The sequence below is a fragment of the Pelophylax lessonae genome (assembly GCF_965119305.1).
Source record: "Pelophylax lessonae genome assembly, chromosome: 6".
NCBI classification, from domain to species: domain Eukaryota; kingdom Metazoa; phylum Chordata; class Amphibia; order Anura; family Ranidae; genus Pelophylax; species Pelophylax lessonae.
This window is the reverse complement of record NC_138773.1, coordinates 193,144,401-193,166,307: the sequence shown is the minus strand read 5'-3', so window position 1 is coordinate 193,166,307 and position 21,907 is coordinate 193,144,401. Positions and strand designations below refer to the sequence as shown.

The 21,907-nt window shown below is 41.4% G+C and overlaps 1 protein-coding gene across 1 annotated transcript in view; it reads right to left on the bottom strand.

Moving 5' to 3' along the window:
* Positions 1 to 15,231: 15,231 nt before the first annotated feature.
* CYP20A1 (cytochrome P450 family 20 subfamily A member 1) overlaps positions 15,232 to 21,907 on the bottom strand; it is a 43,712-nt gene continuing 37,036 nt past the window's right edge. The window contains exons 11-13 of the mRNA XM_082262492.1: positions 20,941 to 21,005; positions 19,577 to 19,666; positions 15,232 to 15,495 (exon numbers count right to left, since the gene is read on the bottom strand). Of these exons, the coding sequence (XP_082118618.1) occupies positions 15,345 to 15,495; positions 19,577 to 19,666; positions 20,941 to 21,005 (306 nt within the window). The 3' untranslated portion in view covers positions 15,232 to 15,344. The remainder of the gene's footprint in view (positions 15,496 to 19,576; positions 19,667 to 20,940; positions 21,006 to 21,907) is intronic.

Sequence of the window (21,907 nt, the reverse complement as noted above, 5' to 3'; positions counted from 1 at the left end):
AGGATAACCTATATATGTGGCTATGGAGATAGCAAAATTTGGAATGTGTCCCTTGTTCACTCCATTCACGCACACACAAAAAAGGAGAGGGGGAGTAAAAAAAAAAAAAAAAATGTTGTCATGGTAACGTGCCTTGAAGTATCTGAAAATCTGGGCAAGTTTTAACATTCTGCATGCATTTGCATTTCCCTTGAAGCCTTCGAAGACGTAACAATTAGTTCCCACCCCCACGTATGTGGTAGAAGAGAAAAGGGGTTGCCTACCTACAAGAATGAGTGTTAACGATTCCTCTGCCCTGCCTTTTTGCAGATGTGATTTTTTTTTTTTTTTTATTACCGGAAAGCAAAAAAAAAAATGCAAATCGATAAGAAAGCAGAGAAAGCTGCATTCACAGCTGTCACAACACACAAGTACGAAGAAGCGCTTCCTTCTGCTGTCAGCAGTGTTTATGGGCTGCCAGCTGTTGCTACACTACACCTTCCCTGACTGCTACCGGTATTTCAGGAGATGCTAGTTTGCCAACCTATATGGGCTTATTTAAAAAGCAAGGCTTTAGATTATCCCCAACATTTGATTATTTATTTTAGATAAGTGCATGCATCCAGAAACATAAATTAAGGGGGTGGGGGGACTATAGGGCTTAAAGCAGTTGTAATCCTAAAAAAAAAAAGAAAATTATCCTGTTCCTTTAAAGCACGATATACAGCATAGTGTTTGTGAGGAGTCATTTGTCCCTCTCTATGCTGTCAGATACCTGGATGATCCTGCCTGTTCCTGTGTCCCGCTGTGTGTGCTGACCACAGTAATCATGGCTGCTAATCCATTATACCGTGGTCAGTTTATGTGCCTCCGTCATACTGCTGTCTCTCCCTGCCTGTCAGCTATTGCGCCAGTGCTGATTGCTCCCTGCCACTCCCCTCTTGCTGCTATTCTGAGTAAAATAACTATGTATTTACTAGAATCCCCTCTGTTATATTCAGTTATGTTGCACAGCACCTTTCTTTTTAAAAAAAAAAATTATGCAGGTAAATACGTTATTGGAGAGTGCCGCTGTGCAGTCCTATGACCCGCTGCCACTTTCTTCTCCCCCGCTGACATCAGAGTGGAATCTTAGCCCCTCCTGCTGTAGTCCTCAGATCATGTGACCGCACTCCGAAATAAGGTATTGCTCTTGTAGCACCCTCCTCGGTAGGTGCTAGGAAAAAACATTTGGTGGCTCTGTTCTGCTTATCAGGAGAGCCAGATCTGTTAGTTTAGCCTGTCACATGATTCCAGGTGTGTTTTATTGGGTCTAAGGGAGTCTCCCCACTGTATCCAATAAGGGAGCTTGTTGGACAGTGGAGGAAACCAAACCAGTAGCACACCAGGGTTTATGGCTGTCTCAGTGGGTGGGCATTGCTGCAATGCATCCTGGGATTGGTTATAAATCTGGAGGGAGCATGTGATGGGGCATATTTTGTTGGTAGCAAAGTCCCAGGAGGAGGTGGACGGCTGTCTCCCCTCCTGCAGAGTGAGGCAGGTGGTCCAGGCGGTCGGCCTAGGGACCAGGAGTGGAGCTGGGCTGCAGAGGATCCAGTGTGCTGACCAGTGGAGCCTTTGGGCAGAGGACTTTGGGAAAAACAGTATCGTGAGTACTAAGGGGTCTGCCTAAGAGAGGGGACCACTCCAGCGAAGTCAGGGGATCAAGGAGCCAGCTCACTCAGAGTGTTACTGTAAAGGGGGTTCCAAGAAGTTAAACCCTGAAGATTAGGGATAAAGGGGATGCCAGGAAGGGCCCTGAAGTTGTTCAGCAGTGCAGTCTACCTCAGAGTACAGCTTGCCTCAGGCTACAGTTTACCTCAGGAAGCTTAAAGCGGAGTTCCACCCAAAAGTGGAACTTCCGCTTTAGGGAGTCCTGACCCCCCGACATGCCACATTTGGCATGTCATTTTTTGGGGGGGGGAGCGGGTACCTAGTTTTGACAGGTACCCGCTCCCACTTCCGCTCGGAGCGCCGCGGCGCCCTGAGCGGAGGTTCTCCTCTCCCCCTCCCTCCCTGCAATCTTCTGGGACACGTCAGAGGTCCCAGAAGATTGCCGGCCAATCACGGCGCGCAGCGCGACTCGCGCATGTGCAGTGGGTACCCGGCTGTGAAGCCGCAAACTGTAACAGCCGGGTGCCCACAGCAGTGATGCCGGCGCCGAGGGAGAGGATCGAGGCTTCCGGCGGCCGCATCGCTGGACCGTTGGACAGGTGAGTAAATGGCTGGAACTCCGCTTTAAGCAAAACCTTTCACAGCCAAGGGCAAAGTGAAGCAGCGGCCTAGCCGTGACTAGCTCAATTTCAGCGTTACTCAGCATTTATGCAAGTCGTCCCAACCTATTGTGCATAGTTTTATTCAGTTGAAGTATCCCACTCATCCCTTCTCCTATCCAAGTTCCAAATAAAACATTAAAACCAAAGATACTGGACTGATTCTTGTCTGAGGTAAAACATTTGGGACAATGTCAGAATGTTCTATTGTTGCTAATGGTAACCCAGGGGAACCCATAACCAGCAGCTCCCTTGGGAGTAGTGCTACACTCTGCATATTTTTTTTTTTGTAAAACAGACACTGCGCAACATAGCTATATATAACAGAAGGGATTCTAGTAATTACACAGTGTAACTTTACAACCATTTTAAGACAATCTCAAAGGTTCCCTGCATCACAAAATAGCTCACAATCATCACCTCTCTTTGGTAGTTCTGCATGTAAACCAAATATTCTAGCAAACAATTTTTTTACAAGAATAATCACATAAAAAGGCTGCTAAAAAAAAAAGAAAATGAACATAGAGGAACATCACACACAAGACCCTTAAGCCCCGTACACACGCAACGATTATCGGCCGACCGATCGTCCGACTTTTGTCCAGAGTGGTGTTTTGTTGGTTGGAATGTGCCTAGACTGCACACGAATTTTCTCGGCCAACAAAAATCTACTTCAGAAGTGATGTCATGTGCTGGTTTACTTTCCGTGTGTTTTTTCTTCTCTGAGCATGCCCAGTCTTGCTCATTAGATTTTTGTCTGCTGAAATCTGTACTGACTGATGGAAAATCGGCCGTTATGTTGACGGCCAACAAAAATTTTATAGTCTGCACACCAGATTTTTTTTGGCCGAAAAGTCGGAGTCGGTTGTCGGAAGCATCATACTAACAAGCCGAAAATCGGCCGATCGGACGTTGGCCGAAAATTCACGGCCAATAATCGATGCGTGTGTACGAGGCATAAGGCTGCATTGCCCCTAAAGAAGAGCCCTGTAAAATAGTAAAGTACAAGAACACAGGGCAACAGGGCCAGACTGGCGTAGCGGGATACCGGGAAATTTCCCGGTGGGCCGCTTTAAGATGGGGCCGTCCGGCCGCTTTAAGATGGGGCCGTCAGGCCTCTTGATACGGCCCCCGCTGCGCTCCGACTCCAGCGATGGATAGCTTCTCCTACGCCAGCCGCTGTGAGCGGCATGACATTACATCCGACGGGGGAGGCGGCTGCGGATCATCTCCTTCATCTCTCTGCATGACGGTCCGCGCCGATCCCTCCCACACAGATGCCAGCACAGCAGCATCATCGCAGCAGCAGCAGGACAGGTCACAGTGTGAGCAGAGCAGAACATGAGCTGCCTGCCATGCCACATGTAAAAGCCAGGTAAGACTCAATGCCCGGGGAAGGGGGGAAATCAGCATATTAGAGCCCCTAATACAATGCTGATCCGCCACCCCCCCCTGGCCCCCTCATGGACTAAACTGATACATGCCATGCGTAAAAATAAATGGTATTTTATTCAAAAATATTAAAAAGTATACAAAGAGTACATAATACAGATTATGGCACTAAAAGAGAGACAATAAACATGTGTATAGTTTGTTAAAACATATTGTACATATTAGATAGTGATAATGGAATATACATATCGCCTGACATGTCGGACATAAAGAGGATGGCGTCCTTCTTCATAGGCTGTATCCCAGTTCATATATATATATATATATCCGTGAGAGATTGGTGTGCTTAGCTTTTCTCCAATGCCAACACAAAATAAAGCTGATGATAGGGTACTGCTTATCATAAAAACGACAGGTGCCACTGGTGGAAGGATGCTGTAGGAAAGTGCATAGTGCAATTCTCAAGCCAACTGTTTAGTGCGAGTCACAGGGACCCAGGGCTGGTGTATCACCTGTGCCCAAATATCACTCAGTTCACACATAGGGAGCAAAAGCAGTCAAGGTGTTCAATGCAGCAACGAGCAGATGTCCGAAACATGTCAGGCGATATGTATATTCCATTACCACTATCTAATATGTACAATATGTTTTAACAAACTATATACATGTTTATTGTATCTCTTTTAGTGACATAATCTGTATTATGTACTCTTTGAATACTTTTTAATGTTTTTGAATAAAATTCCATTTATTTTTATGCATGGTATTTGTCAGTTTAGTCCATGAGGGGCATTCAGGCCATTGGCCTTTTTCTTTTTTACGTATTTAATTATGGACATGACAAATTCCAGTTGATCCCCCCCCCCCCTTTATCTGTACTCTAGCCTTTTTGTCTGTATTAGGGAGAGGGGGCCGGGGGGGGGGGATCAGCATTGTATTAGGGGGAGAGGGGGATCAGCATTGTATTAGGGGGAGGGGGGGAACTGCATTGTATTAGGGGGAGGGGGCCGGGGGAGTCAGCATTTTATTAGGGGGAGGGGGTCAGCATTGTATTAGGGGGAGGAGGCTGGGGAAGGGGTCAGCATTGTATTAGGGGGAGGGATCTGGGGGGGGGTCCGCATTGTATTAGGAGGGGGGATCAGCATTGTATTAGGGGGAGGAGGCCAGGGGGGGTCAGCAGTGTATTAGGGGGATGGGGGGTATCAGAATTGTATTAGGGGGAGGGAGGGATCAGCATTGTATTAGGGGGAGGGAGGGATCAGCATTGTATTAGGGGAGAGGGGAACCTCATCCTCTTGTATTGCATTTGGGGGGGAGAATCAGCATATTAAGGCCCCTAATACAATGCTGCCCCCCCTCCCCCTAATATAATGCTGATCCATCCCCCCTCCCCCCAATAAAAAGTCTAATCTTGATGATTGCTCCACGTTTACAACTTTTTTTTTTTTGCTCTTTATATATAAGAGCCGGTTCACATAGGCGCGACCCGACTTGCCGGGGCGACCTGTGAAGTCGCGGTGCACAGCTCGCACCACGACCTCGGAGAGACCTGCACGGACTTCATATCATTGAAGTCAATGCAGGTCGCTTCAGGTCACCCCAAAGAAGCTCAGGACCCTTTTTCTAATGTGTCGCTCCTATTAGAACGGGTCCTGTGCTACTCTATGGCAGACGACCCACGGCGACTTGCCAGGCGACCAGGTCGCCTGACAAGTCGCCCCAGTGTGAACGGGGTCTAAGTCCTTTGTGTGATTTTATATCTGTCTTATGTATAAATAATGCACTCATTAAATGTGCATTAAAATGCATGATTTTACCTTTTATGAACAAGAAATCAACGTTGTGCTGGTATGACGACGCAATGCTATGGGGCTGGTATGTAATTTTTTCCAGGGCTGGTTTTCATACCCAGTCCGGCCCTGCAGGGCAACCAATCTATAAACATTTGAGTGATCTGAATAATATAAACTGAAACCTGCTTAGTTGCTAGAGTTCACCATGCTTTGCACATGCTTGAACTACTGCTTTATTACAGTAAATAAGCCTTTTATATCCAATTTATCAAACACGAGATTCATTACTAATTTCTGGTAAAACTATGATCTAAGGTTTGTTGTAAAAATGTTAGTGACCAATAAACACACAAAAGGAAATCAATAATCAAGTATTTATGGGTAACACCTCATTTTCTTTTTCTTCCAGTCTTTCAACATAAAACAATATGCTCTTCCTCTACTACTGTTTCAAACACATAAAGGCTGGATAAAGAAGCATATCTAGTGCCTTTATGGATATGGGTTTGTTGTCTATCCAACTGTAAAATGATTTCCTCATAGTAGATCATTTGTTTCTGATGACATGGTATCTTTCGGCACAGGGTACTTTGTCACTGGTACAGGAGACGTTAAGAATGCAAGTAGAGGGTTTTTTCCACTGAAGAGAAGGTTGAAGTGCAGGGGTCGCAGGTAGGGCATCGCTCTCTAAACAGGGAGAGCTGTGGCAAAAACAGTGCTGATCACAAAAAAATGAAAGCTAGCATGTAGCCTGGCAGGGTGCCCATTGGGGGCGGTGGGGATTCAATGTAAATGAATGAGCCTGCAGTTTCAGATGTGACCCAGATGCAGCAGGAAATGTTCTGTAGACATGCCGTGGTAGAATATCGGTAATGAGATGTAATATACTACGCATCACTTGGACAATAAAAGGGAGACTGTGCTGCAGAGAATTATCAGACAAGTGGATGCATTTTATATGTGTGTGGTTCAATAGTTAGCACTTTTGTCTTGCAGCGATAGGGTTCTCTAAACCAGGACACTATCTGCATGGAGATTTTATATTCTCTATGTTTGCGTGGGTTTCCTTCCACACTCTAAAAACATGCTGGTAGGTTATGTGGGCTTTTTTAATGGTAACTCCCATGGAACATCCAATTGCATCACAAATGTAATTTGGTCTTAAAAAGTATAAGGCCCCTTTCACATGGGCTTTCTGATCAGGTGGACCTGATCGGATGCTCTATGCAGCCATATGGAGCAGCGAATGTCAGTGGTGACATCTCCGCTGACACCCGCTGCTATCCGATTTGATCCTGTCCATGAAATCCAGATGGATGGTAACCCTTTTTTCCATCCGTCTGAAGGATTGGATCGGATAGGTCTTCAGGGCTTTTTGTTGTCCACATGTAATCCACAACTGTCACAGATAGCGTTGAATATGTTCCAGTAAGGGAGGGGGGGGGGAACCAGGAAAAAATATACACATCCAAAACCATGGGCATGCAGACATGAACGCTGGCCAAAGACACAGCTAGGGCTTCAATATACAGTGCATTGCGAAAGTATTCGGCCCCCTTGAACTTTTCAACCTTTTGCCACATTTCAGGCTTCAAACATAATGATATAAAACTGTAATTTTTTTTGAAGAATCAACAAGTGGGACACAATCATGAAGTGGAACGAAATTTATTGGATATTTCAAACTTTTTTAACAAATAAACTGAAAAATTGGGCGTGCAAAATTATTCAGCCCCCTTAAGTTAATACTTTGTAGTGCCACATTTTGCTGCAATTACAGCTGTAAGTCGCTTGGGGTATGTCTCTATCAGTTTTGCACATCAGGAGACTGAAATTTTTGCCCATTCCTCCTTACAAAACAGCTCGAGCTCAGTGAGGTTGGATGGAGAGTGTTTGTGAACAGCAGCTTTCAGTTCTTTCCACAGATTCTCGATTGGATTCAGGTCTGGACTTTGACTATTCTAACACCTGGATATGTTTATTTGTGAACCATTCCATTGTAGATTTTGCTTTATGTTTTGGATCATTGTCTTGTTGGAAGACAAATCTCCGTCCCAGTCTCAGGTCTTTTGCAGACTCCATCAGGTTTTCTTCCAGAATGGTCCCGTATTTGGCTCCATCCATCTTCCCATCAATTTTAACCATCTTCCCTGTCCCTGCTGAAGAAAAGCAGGCCCAAACCATGATGCTGCCACCACCATGTTTGACAGTGGGGATGGTGTGTTCAGGGTGATGAGCTGTGTTGCTTTTACGCCAAACAACATTTTGCATTGTTGCCAAAAAGTTTGATTTCGGTTTCATCTGACCAGAGCACCTTCTTCCACATGTTTGGTGTGTCTCCCAGGTGGCTTGTGGCAAACTTTAAACAACACTTTTTATGGATATCTTTAAGAAATGGCTTTCTTCTTGCCACTCTTCTATAAAGGCCAGATTTGTGCAGGATACGACTGATTGTTGTCCTATGGACAGAGTCTCCCACCTCAGCTGTAGATCTCTGCAGTTCATTCAGAGTGATCATGGGCCTCTTGGCTGCATCTCTGATCAGTCTTCTCCTTGTATGAGCTGAAAGTTTAGAGGGACGGCCAGGTCTTCGTAGATTTTCAGTGGTCTGATACTCCTTCCATTTCAATATTATCGCTTGCACAGTGCTCCTTGGGATGTTTAAAGCCTGGGAAATCTTTTCGTATCCAAATCCAGCTTTAAACTTCTCCACAACAGTATCTCGGACCTGCCTGGTGTGTTCCTTGTTCTTCATGATGCTCTCTGCGCTTTAAACGGACCTCTGAGACTATCACAGTGCAGGTGCATTTATACTGAGACTTGATTACACACAGGTGGATTCTATTTATTATCATCATTAGTCATTTAGGTCAACATTGGATCATTCAGAGATCCTCACTGAACTTCTGGAGAGAGTTTGCTGCACTGAAAGTAAAGGGGCTGAATAATTTTGCACACCCAAATTTTCAGTTTATTTGTTAAAAAAAGTTTGAAATATCCAATAAATTTCGTTCCACTTCATGATTGTGTCCCACTTGTTGTTGATTCTTCTAAAAAAAAAATTAGTTTTATATCTTTATGTTTGAAGCCTGAAATGGGGGCCGAATACTTTCGCAATGCACTGTATATCCAACAGTGTTGGATTGGTGGGGTCTCGGGAGAACCAGACATCCCACTGCGGAAGAACATGCTGTTAAGATTGTTGCAGTTGACTGGCCTAGATTTTTGATGTGTGGTTAGGGATATTCCCTCTTTTCATTCAGTGGTTAGGGATATTCCCTTTTTTTCATATTGAGGCCCTAGCTGTGTCTTTAGCCAGCATTCATGTCTGCATGCCCGCGGTTTTGGATGTGTATATATTTTCCAGGTCTCCCCCTAACTGGAACACATTCAATGCTACCGGTAACAATTGTGGATTACATGCGGACAACAAAAATCCCAAAAGAAGCGGGATGTATATACCACGAAACATGTTGGCATTTTCTGCATGGATAGCCAATATACCACAATTGATGTTACTCTGTGTTTAGTATGTTATGGGCTTTGTATGGCCCTTGGTTTTCCATCTCTATGTATGTAATATTGGGTTAAATGACTAAGTAACAAATAAAAAAACAATTTTATACTTTTTTTTAAACCAAATTACGTTTGTGATGCCATTGGATGTTCCATGGGAGTTACCATATAAAAAGCTCACATTTCTGCTAAGGATAATTTGTGTTTACAAATCATATACAAGGCTGTTTTCTCCCAGACTATCTGGCTCTCATTTCCAAACAAAGATATACATGATATATATATATAAAAATATATATCGCTATAAAAATACAAATAAAACCTTAATTAAACCACTTGCCACCCCAGCACAGCACATTTATTGCGGCACTCTGCCAGCTGCAGGCTCAGTCAGGTAGTTATACACGCACACAGGATTCTGACCCTTCTGGGCTAGGGGAATGCAGCGCCCTCTGGCTGTGACAGCGGTGTACCCAGGCACAGTGTATTAGCTACCAGTATCTAGGTATCATGTGATCGCTATGATTGGTCGAAAACAAACTTTCATGAATTGCTTTTCATTCATGAACAGCTTACTTACTGTTGTGATCTGTGATTGGCCTGCAGTAAACATATGGTACATGGCTGCCTTTACCATTTGATCTATCTGTAGCCAATCACAGATCACAACCATAAGCAAGCGGTTCATGAATGGGAAATTATTGCTTATACAGTGATCATCAATGTATAAGCAAGAACGGTGTATATCAAAAAAATCCCTGCCCAAATGTCATTATGGTGACACTGAGCTACTCTAAATACAGGATAGATATATATATATATATATATATATATATATATATATATATAAAGTTTAACACATTTAATAAAAAATTTCATTTTTTTTTTTTTTTTTTTTCTTACATACTGTCACAATTCAGTATTCTTGATCACCACCACACTAGTCATATGACAACACTGTACTTTAGTGGTGATCGCATGAAAAAAAAAAAAAAATTTTATTTAATTTCTTCATTTTCTAAAAAAGTGACCAAAAAAACATGTACACCGTTTCATGTAGCAGTTAGTGGGGGCGCACGCACCGATTGGCTAGAGGGGGACTTACAATTGTTCCCCATGGAGACAGAGCGGTGGTCTGCCAATGTAAATACGGCAGACCGCTGTTCTGTCATTGATGAACACAGGGATCCTGTGTTCCTCCTATTAGTTCATCCAGTGAATACAACCCTACACAGTTAGAAAGCATCCCCTAGGCACACATTTAACCCTTTGATCGCCCCTGGTGTTAACCCCTTCCCTGCCATTAGTACAGTAACAGTGCATATTTTTAGCACGGATTACTGTGGTAATGTCACTGGTTCCCCCAAAAGTGTCAGTTATGTGTCCGGTCTGTTCACTGCAATGTTGCAATCCCACTTAAAATCACTGATCGCGGCCAATACTAGTAAACAAAAAAAATAAATAAATATGACAAATCTATCCCCTAGTTTGTAGACGCGATAACTTTTGCGCAAACTAATCAATATACACTTATTGGGATTTTTTTAACCTAAAATATGTAGCAGAATACATATTGGCCTAAAATTAGGTTTTTTTTTTTTTTTTTTATTGGGCATATTTTATAAACCGAAAGAAAAAAACATTTTTTTCAGAATTTTTGCTCTTTTTTTGTTTATGCAGCAAAAAAAAAAAAAATTGCAGGAGGTGATCAAATACCACCAAAAGAAAGCTCTAGTTGTGGGGAAAAAAGAACAAATTTTATTTGGGTACATCGTCGCACAACCGCGCAATTGTCAGTTAAAAGTAATGCAGTGCTGTATCTCAAAAAATAGCCTGGTCATTAAGGGGGTAAAATCTTCCGGTCCTTAAGTGGTTAATTTTGAAATAGTGGCGTTATCCATTGGGTTACACAAATTGTTTCAACCTGGTATTGGGTTTTCAAGTGATATTTATGTGCATGATTTATTCCTAAATGCACAGCACAACATTTTATTAGCTAAAGGGAGATTCACATTTGGCATATTTTTTATTTATAAGCACAGCTTTTTCATTTTTGATTTGTAGGGGGTTATTTACTAACACCGGAGAGTGCAAAATCTGGTGCAACTCTGCATATAAACAAATCAACTTCCAGGATGTATTACCAAAACTTTATAGAAAAAGCAGAAGTTTAAAGGGGATTGGCTACAAAGCACAGCTGCAACAGATTGTGAGTGCATCAGTATTAGTAAATCTACCCCGTAGTTTCCTGGCATTTTAGGGCCCCAAGAAATGAGATTACATCAGGACTGATTAATTTTCAAACGTATATACCATAATTTGTAGGTTATAACTTTCACACAAACCAATATTCATTTATTGGGATTTTCTTTACCAAAGATACATAGAAGAATCCATTTTGGTCTAAATGTATGAAGAAATTTTTTTTTTTTTTATCGGATGTTTTATAACAGAAAGTTGAAAATATTGTTTTTGTTTTTCCAAATTTTGGAGTTTTTATTTTATATAATAAAAAACCCAGTGGTGATCAAATACCACCAAAAGAAAGCTCTATTTGTGTGAAAAAAATGATATAAATTTAATTTGAGGACAGTGTTGCAGGACTGTGCAATTGCCGGTTAAAATAGCAAAGGGCTGAATAGGAAAAAATGCCCCGGTCATGAAAGGGGTAAAAAATCCCCAGGGGGCAAGCAGTTAAATCTGAGTGTATGGACCGATCAGAAGTTACCATGTTGTCTTTTAAAAGAGGTCTTTTACCTACTTTAATTTCCATTGTACAGTAACTTTACAGCAAACTGGCAGCTTTCCTGTACCAGATACCATTACAAAGTACTGTATGTGTGTGCTTACTCTCTCGATTATACAGTCTGCTGTAAAACTATGATCCTTCAAAACTTTGATTCTAGGTGACAACCCAAGGCCTCAGCCACTCTGGCCCTGGGTCATGGACATCAGCAGATATTTTTGTCAATGAGGAGAGTTCTGACATCAATGCCCACAATGGAGGAGGCCACGTGACCTTATGCTGATTTTAGGTTGGGTCATCCAACGTAGGAGTAAGCTGGCTCTTTCTATTATAGTAGACAGGAAAGTTTATGGTCATTTAACCAGCTTTTTTCACTCCCTTTTCCATCATAATGATTTGCCTAAAAGTAAAACAAAACAAATGGGTCGCACTTTTCTTCCACATTTATTTTGTTTAGGTTAAGTTTAGATATTTGTATGGGAATGTGATAGGTGTCAACAGCTCTCATTTGATATGTGATAGGTGTCAACAGCTCTCATTTGATTAAGTAAGCAATATGTAGTTGCTCGCAAGGGCTAGTCTACATTTAAATTTGCCTAAAGTGGACCTTCACACTGAAAGACAACTATGCTTCCCATACCATCACCCCCACCCAAAATTCATCCTTAATTGTTTGGTCTTTTTTTTAAAAAAATGTTCCAGTATGTTCTGCTGTCTTCCATGCTCACCTAGGATAGAATGGCATGCTTCGCTCTTAGTGCCTCCTGGGAAATCCAAGTCACATATCCCAAGAGGCATAGGCTTCTATACAGTGAGTGAAGGAGAAGGGTGGGCCTGGAGGCTCATCATTGGGGGCCAGGTGTCTAAACCTGGTACAGATGAATGACTCTTAATGACATCAGGTATGAAGATGGTGCAAAGGTACCTGGCTTGTGGCAGTGGAATGTGAACCACAGCAGGACAACTCTGAGTTTGCTGGGTAAGAGGGTATGTAAATTGGGGAAAACCCATAATTTGGAAAAAAAGGTGGATTTAAAAAAAAAATAATAAAATTTATGGGGGGTAGGGTATTAAGTTCCTTTTAAAAGTAAATTGTCTCACTTACTGTTGCCCAACAGTGTACAATCCAGTTAAAACCTCCATTAGGGACGAGGCAGTTGGAGAAATATCTTCAAACTGATTGGTTGCTATGTGCTGTTCTTTTTTTAGCCATTTAATGAAGCCAGTTGTTTTACATATGATGTTTTATCTGGCTATGAATTAAATTTCTTTATAGGCCTGGCAGAGTAACTATAACACTGCATATACTGCATTGTTAAACTGCGAACAGATGTGCTAGAATATTCTGTGATAAAACACAGAAGGTGTGACACATCCCTCGTAGGAATCTGACAATATATTATTAACAGTGCAGAAAAGATTTTCAACAAGCTTATTTTAAAAGGATGTCACTATATTAAATAGTAAGTGGTTATCATTATGTATTCATAGCAAAATGCCTTTCCCAAATACACACAACAAACAGATTACATTTGTTACATTTTTGTATATTTTTTTACAATCATTTTGTTCATAGATAAAAATTAATTTACATGGCAGTGATGTTTACAAAGATGACAGTCTGAAAAAGGCACAGTAGGTTTATCAATTGTAACTGACAAATATCATTCCTAGTGATTGATACATATCAACAGCAACATGATTTATAATAAAGGGCCAGCTACACCTAGTAATAGGAAGAATACATTTCAATATGGTATATGACAGGGATCCTCAAACTACGGCCCTCCAGCTTTTGCGGAACTACACATCCCATGAGGCATTGTAAAACTCCGACATTCACAGGCATGACTAGGCATGATGGGAATTGTAGTTCCTGAACAACTGGAGGGCCATAGTTTGAAGACCCCTGGTATATGGGAATAATGCAGCTGTCTATTAAATTCATTATGCACTTCAGTGAAGATGTACGTAATTCAGTAATGTTCAGCGTTCATGGAAAAGATGTTCTGGATTTGCCCGAGAACCAGATAAGCTTTCCCACAAAGTGTTTATATGTGTTACAACAGAAAACTCTGCCTACTTAAAATAGGGCCACAATTTGTCCAAATGTAAGGCAAGCCAAATTAGTGTTGCCTCTTCTCCATTCATATATGGTTCAGAAAAAAAAAGTTGCAGACTTTCTGGACTCCATGATATATTCACAATATAAACATAGGGTACATGGTAAGGAGTGAAAAATTTATACTTTTCCAAGGCTAGAACACAAAGGCTTGGTTCACACTAGGTCGCTCCAACTTCGGGGGCGACCTGTGAAGTCGCGTGCAGCGTGACTTCGGCGCGACTTGCACGGACTTCATAAAATGAATGTCTATGCAAGTCGCCTCCAGGTCGCCCGAAGTAGTACAGGACCCTTTTTCTAAGTCAGAGCGACTTGTGTCGCTCCTATTAGAACAGCACCCGTACTGCACAATGGGAGCGTCAGGCTGACAAGTCGCGGTCCAAGTCGAACTAGTGTGAATGTGGTCAAACAGTGCATGACTTTCTTTAGAACCTTCTTAGGTCTGCTTCAGAACTCCTTGAACACATATCTGGAATTTCTATGGAGGTTGCTGGCTACTTTCCATTTCTGAGCCAAGAAAAGAATCCCAACCTTTCAATGTGCAAAGGTTTTATGAGAAGTTACTTGAATCAGAAGTAAATATCATGGCGGCAACAACAGGCATAGGATGATTAAAACCAAGTCTTCCATAAATGGTGAGCTTTTAATTCTAGGCCTAATCACTGACAATGCACCAGAGCAGAAAAAAAAATTACCAAGTTAGAATAATAGGAGCTCTTATTTTTCATTTCGAATGTGTAGTCTGAAGTGGTCATCCTATCACTTGCCTCACTGCTTAATAAGACAAACCTCTCATAGCAAGTGTCCGCAATTCAGATGTCCTACCATTCACCGTGAAATACATTAGGCCAATGAAATATTTTTAAACTCTTGATATGTGCATGCTCATATGAGCTCAGTGGCTCACCAAGCACTTAAAAAAAATGGCATTAAAGGTAATACTTGCAAAGTTTGGTGATGATATTTGCTGTCAAAATGAAAATATTTGTTACAACAGGGTGTACACTACAGAACAATTAGTCCAAAGTTAACAAAATGCCCTTCCCGAATACAAATTCAACCCTATGAAACAATATCCAGATCTTCGGAGTTAAGAAGATCCAGGTTTCCATCTGGATCTAGAGAAAAATGTCAGTGACAGCATTACTAAATATTGCTTTATACCAATAACTGGATCATTGTCCATTCTAGGACAAGATTGTAATGCTATTTGAGGGCAAATATATTAAAAGGATTTGGTCAGTGATTTAGAACATGTGGATAAATCAGGAAAATCAGCTTTGTCTGCATGAACACTGGTTCCGACTGTTCTCATAGTGCACTCATTTTACTATGCAAAAAACCTTCCTTACAACAGATTAACAAGGGCACACAATGTAGCCAATATTGTCTGAGCCTTCATCTGCTGGAAGTTAGACAGCTGTGTTCCCAAATGTTCCTGGGCTCTCCAGCTGACCATAAACTGAGTCCACTGATTTGTTGGCTTAGCTTCTTTTTGACACAGCGATCCATGCCTCTTCTTTAGGAGAAGTCACTAGCTCATATTTGGTCTCCATCACTTGACCTTCCACAGGTAACAAATGTAGTTTCCGTACAAGGACACTGAGAAGCACTGTTGCCACCATGTAGGCAAACCTAAAGACAAAAAAAATGATATGTTTAACAAAATCTTGTAGAATACCAGCCACTTAAAGATCAAAAATGACAAATAAATGCAGCACAGTATTTATGAATACATAATTTTGGAAATGCAAGCAGCGTAAGCACCTGCATTTATCAGCTTCTTGTGGGCCTATCTTATCGCAAAGCTCAGACTGGGAGAGGGAGAAGCAGCATGAGGAGTCAATCAGTTGTGCTACAGTGCTCATGTGTTAACAAGGAAAATTCTGACAGGAGGAAAGAAAAGACAGAAAGATGAGCTCATTTGTTTCTTATCCAGTCCTTTCACAGCTAGGAAGCAGGGAAAAAGGACCTTTGCTGCCACATACACCAGGGTTCTTCAAACTATGGCACTCCAGTTTTTCAGGAACTACAATTCCCATCATGCCTATTCATGTGTGTGAATGTCAGAGTTTTATAATGCCTCATGGGATGTGTAGTTCCGCAACAGCTGGAGGGCCGTAGTTTGAGGATCCCTGACATACACTGTCTGAAAATTCCTTTGACCAAGAAGTTTTCTATTCTGCTCCTTCAGATTTTCCAGTCAATGTGGTAGAAAAGGAACGTCGATTTGACCCCACTAACGATTAGAAAATAGAACGAATGTTCTTAAAATGAAAATTATTTTGAAGGGAGACCTATGGCCACCATAAGCAACAGCAGGTGCAGGTAGCTTTTATCAAGCCACCTGCCTTTGATAAGGGAGTCTGCCATACATAATAATCTATTACAGTTCGGTCTGAAAAACCAGCAAAAAAATAAATAAAAACTTTAATTTTTTTTTTTTTTAAACAAAAAAAGATTTGATCTCCGAATCTGATATTTACCAGATTCAACCTCTAATAATGCATACAATATATCTCTGTTGGTTATTCTCAGAATGGATTAAAGATTTTTCTCCCTAACCATATAGTTGGTTATTTATATTTACCACTGCGTATAGATATTTAGGAAAAAAATTGCCTTTATTTTTTTTAAACCTTACATATCAACGAAATTATACACCACACTTTAAAGGTTATTATCCGATTAATCGAAACAATAAAATCAGCCAACTAATTGATTATAAAAATAATCGTTCGATGCAGCCCTAACATGTTCCCAATGCTGCAGTCGCCACCTGCTGCCCCCTCTCCCTGTGGCAGCAGTACAGGAAGAAGTTCCCCGTCACTGTATGAAAACAGCGCGGCCGTGCAGGGCTCCGCCCACACAGCCGCATCATTCATACACACAGCTTTTTGTCTCCAAACAAGCTACAACCCCCGACGTTCTTAGTGGCTTTCGGCTTGTAGTTCTTAATGAACCACCATGGTGCTGTAGAGCGCTGTTGTAGTTCATGGAGTCTTCCTGTTAGTGAGTATTAGCTTACCCGTACAGGCTGTATGGGCAAGTAGATACACTGACAGTGTGCTGGAGAGGGAAGATGGAGGAGGAGGAGGAGGAGGAGGAGAAGAAGAGGCAGGCCTGCATGCAATCAGTGGCGGTAAAACCAAATCTACATGGGTGCCACAGGTTAAATGCTTGACGGCATCAGCAATCTGCTGATCTCTGGTGCAATGCTTTACAGGCTCTTACTAAAAAAATGAACGTACTTTTTTTTAACCTGCAAAAAAATTTATTATTTTTGTAGAAAGGTGAACTTCTCCTAAAAAATTGTGCCTGCAGCTGTGTGAATAGTGAAAAGTGAGTTCTTAATTAGTTTTGTTTTTAAGATTTTATTTTATCATTTATTACAATTAAAAAAAAAAAATTTCAATGCTGTTGGGGGGACTTTAGTGAAATATCAGGGGTGTAAACAGACCCCTAATGCTCTACTTTGGGGATAGGGAAAGAGATTGAGGACACAGCTCAATCTCCTTCTCTGTAGCTGGACTCACTGAGTCTAAGTTACCATCTGTGCCTTTGCTGCACCTGCAGAAAACATAGGGAAAAGATCTTCTTCCCTTTTCTGAAAATGCTTTGGTACCATGCACAAAATTCTTACTGGCACCCTCGTGCATCTGCTAAACCGCAGCACATTTTGGCTGCGTGAGCATGTGTGATTTACACATATTCCCGCACCTGCAATGCTGCGAACCTAGCCAGAATTAATGAACAGGCAGTGCTCTGTACAGATGCTTCCAGTTCTTTTGCAAACTGAATCGCAAAAAATGGCCTGGTCATTAAGGGGGAAAATCTTCCGGTCCAGAAGTGGTTAATAAAATGTGACAAAACCACTATAACCTTTGCTGCAATGCTTTTTGTTTTTACACACCTATTCCCCCGCAAGGCGGCTACACAAGGCTTTGTTACTGTCAGGCTCAACTGATTGCTCTTTAGTTATTGGGACTACCTCTGTTCTTTATGAATGATTACTACAGGTATATGACCTGTAAGATCAGTAATTACTGTGTTTGAACATACAGTACATCCAAATACTATTTTGTGTTCTATTGGTATGTTTTGTTTTTTCCTTTTTTGCTTATCTTCAGATTTATGGTTGAGGTTGAGAGTTTTGTTTACTATTCAATTGTCTCAATGCAGGTCTATAAGGCTAGGAACACACAAGCAATTTTTTAAAAGTTCAATTGATCACGACATGTATGCAAGAAATGACTCCATATGTAGAGTAGCATATACAGAAATAAGTCAGAAGGTTAGTTTCTTGTCATACTTTTTATAATACAGCAAAAATCGAGAGTAATATGTAGTAGTTGATCACTTTTGAAGTATTGGGATCATTAGCACTTAAACCACTACTACATACTACTTTTGTACCTCAATCCATACGTAAAATGTGTCGGATATGTGGTGATCAATTAATAAATACTCTTAGAGCCAGTTCACACTACCGTGACCAGAAAGTCGGCCCATGAAGGAGCGACTTTTTAGCGTGACTTTGAAGAGACTTAAAGGATAGGCGACTTTGTCTGTGGGGAACGCCTGGGTAATCTTTTTCTTCTTCCTGGAAAGTCTGATCACAGTCGCTTGAAAATAGATAAGGATCCGACTTAGAGGCAACTCCCACTGAAGTCTATGTGCACAAGTCGGATAGATGTCGCCTTGAAGTAGTACAGGAAGCTTTTCTGAAGTCAGAGCGACTTCAGTAGTGCATATTAAGACGGCTCTCATTCATTTACATTGAATTTGTAATGACAAGAGACTTGGGGCGACTTGAGGTCGCACAAGTCGTGTCCCAAGTCGGAGTAGTGTGAACCGGGTCTTAGTAAGGTCTATTTATAAAGGTTTTTTTGTTTTGTTTTTTTTAACACAGGGTTTATTCAACTTTCATCCAGGATGTACACGTTTTTCCAGTTAAAGCCAATCATAAAATCCTTGAACCTTGTAAATAAAAACACATTAAAGGGCCAATTCACACAAGAACGAAGTGCAGGACATCATGTCCTGCATTGCACTTGTGATCTGCAGCAGGTGTCAGCGTTAACTTAACACCCCTCCAAATGTAGGTCGCAAATGCAATTAGTTTGCCTGGACCGGATTACATGGTACTTACTGCGCATTTTGTAAAGTAGTGCACATAATATTTTCGGTGCTGTCTGGCGCAATTTCAGCACATTCAAATAAATGGGCTGTAATTGCATTGCACCCGGAGTAGTTTACCTGTGTGATTTAAGGTGTGAACTGGCCCTTATAAAATAGACCCTTTGGTGACTGTGAAGGATTTTAAAACTACCCATGTCTTCCTAGACTTAGACTTCTTGCAATTGCTGAACCCAATATATTCTCTGTATGGCTTATGGTAGAAGTAATTTTCTCTTGGTGGCTGTTCAGTATCGAGGATGTGCTGCCACTGATCACCACTAGATAAAGAATTTACAAATATCTAATAATTAAAAACACTGCCATGAAAACATGCAGCAATATAAAGCTCACAAAAGAACTGCTTTTAGATAAATTCTACAGAAAAATTATTGGAAATGTGTAATTCTTGACCTTTTGACTCATTAACTTATTTTCAAGAATGTACTATAAAAAATAAAGATTTTTATCTAAAAAATAAACCCCAATGAAATAAAAATGGGCCCTAGGTATTTTTCACATATATATTTACTCTTACCTAAGCTCTGGGCACTCCTGACTTCCTGAAAAGCCCAGCAAAGTAAGGTTTTGTTTCGCGGATTCTTCTTCAAATCTGTCTGGGTTAAATCTGAATGAAAACAGTATATAATAAATCGGAATTCTGTAACAATTTACCTAAATATAAAGTATATGAAATATTTTTTGCAGAGTAAACAAAAACCCCAACCCAACATGATATAAACATTACATAGTCTAAAAATATGGGAGGTGTGCGGGTGTGGCACGCTGAAAAAGTACTGCATGTAGTACTTTTCTGCGCAACATACTGCCTTGCAACGTGAGGCTGGCAAATAAACTTGTCTGTGTGATATCTCAAAGTTTTATTAGGAAGGAAAAAAAAAAAAAAAAAAGGGGAGGAGAGAGATCATTTTGCCTTTGTACAAATCATTAGTAAGACCTCATATAGAATATGCAGTTCAGTTTTGGGCACCAGTTCACCAATAAAATATTGGTGAAGTGAACTGGAGAAAGTGCAGAGAAGGCAAACCAAAATAGGAGACATGGATGAGCTCAGCCATAGGGAAATATTAGCATACCAGGATAACAGGGGTAGTTGATCCAGGGAATAGACGATTGCCTCACATGGAATCGGGAAGGAATTTTTTTCCTCCACTGGGGCAAATTGGATTATGCTTTATTAGGGATTTTTTTGCCTTCCTCTGGATCAACTGTGAGTAAGTTTTAGTGTATATGGAGGTTTTCCATTTGTGTGGGGTTTTTTTTCTTGTTGGTTGGTAGATGGACAATTGTCTTTTTTCAACCTGCCTAACTATATATCATCACTATAACAGGACACAATTTCAAGATTTAGGTTTTTCAAAAAGTATGAACCCTTGAGAAGAATAAGGCAGGCATGATTCACTTTCTTCCATTCAACCAGTACACCAGCGCAAATCCAGCACAATTGAGGTGGATGGAGGAATCCCTCCCACTAAGATTTTGACAGAGGGGAGGCTTCTCCGCCATCAGAATACACTCATTCGCACAGCCTGCTATAGTCAGTGGTACTGATCAAGCTAAAAATCTTCCAACAGGCTGGTTGTCGAGATATCGACTTTAGTACAACCAGCCTGCCCAGGGCTGGATCAAAATTCAGCTGGTTCATCAGGCAATATTGATCCATCTATGGCCGGCTTAAATCAAGAACGCTAAAATGATTAAAGGTGTAAAATACCATATTTACAATATATCCGAAAGCAGTAATTAAGGAAATACACCATGAACATTAAATTTGCAAAAGGCCTGACCGAAGGTTGTATTTGACCCAGGTGTGCAGAACTATATTACACCAGGGAAATGCTGCCAATATACTGTAACAATTGGAATATCAGAAGTGCATACCTGTATGAAGATGGCCAGGTCATGCTATCTTGAAGAACAACACCAAGAGCATAGAGAACAAGTGTCTGCAAAAAAAAATAGAAAAAAAAAAAAAACGGTAATTTTTTTAAAAAATTTCTTTACACAGTCCTGATAGCCAAGTAAAGTATTGACCAATTCAGAGTTTAGTTTTGCCACTGGGGGATTCTGCCTCCAGCAGTGTGTTCTCTTTCTCCTTCCTCTTTTCTTCTCCACCTCCTCTTCTTTCTTGGCCATTTAGACTGTAAGGAAAACACTAAGCAACCCCCTGGTCTATCCCATCCTCCTGTGCTTCTTTTCATGCTCTCAGCAGTCCTTCCTTGGATCCTCACTCTGCCCGTGCCAGTCACTAAGGATCTAATACCTCCTGTGGCCACTTGCTTGGAGAAGGAGAGGCTCTGGAAGGCTGACAGAAGAGCAAAACAGCATCCACCTTCTCCAGAGCCCCACTACTGCTGTGCTGTGATGTGATGTGATGTCTGACCATTTTGTGTGGTCACAATACAGAGCTTAAAGGCAGTCACAGGCATCCCTCCGCCTGCAGCGCTCCCTTTTCGCACACAATCCCACATCTCCTACTGACATTGCCACCAGCAAGCCAGGATGCTGATAAGACCACTCCCTGCCCACATAAAACCAGCTCCTTCACCAGCTCACACTGCCAGAAGCAATGGTGGACTGCCCAGATTTTCTGCTGCTGCAGCCATCTCCTGCTCAGCCTGCTTTTTGAGTCCTATTTTGTGCAACATGAAATGATTGCAACAGCAAAGAAGCTCTTAGCCTGGCTATCACCCCTTCTGTCATTATTTCCAGCACTGTAAGCAAAGAAAAGGGGGTGCGCACCTATCAGAATCCAGGCTGACTGGCAGCATGTAATTGCTGCTTTCCACACCCTCTGTGCTATCTTCCAACATCTCTCCTGCAACGTTAGCCAGCTCCCCCCATACTC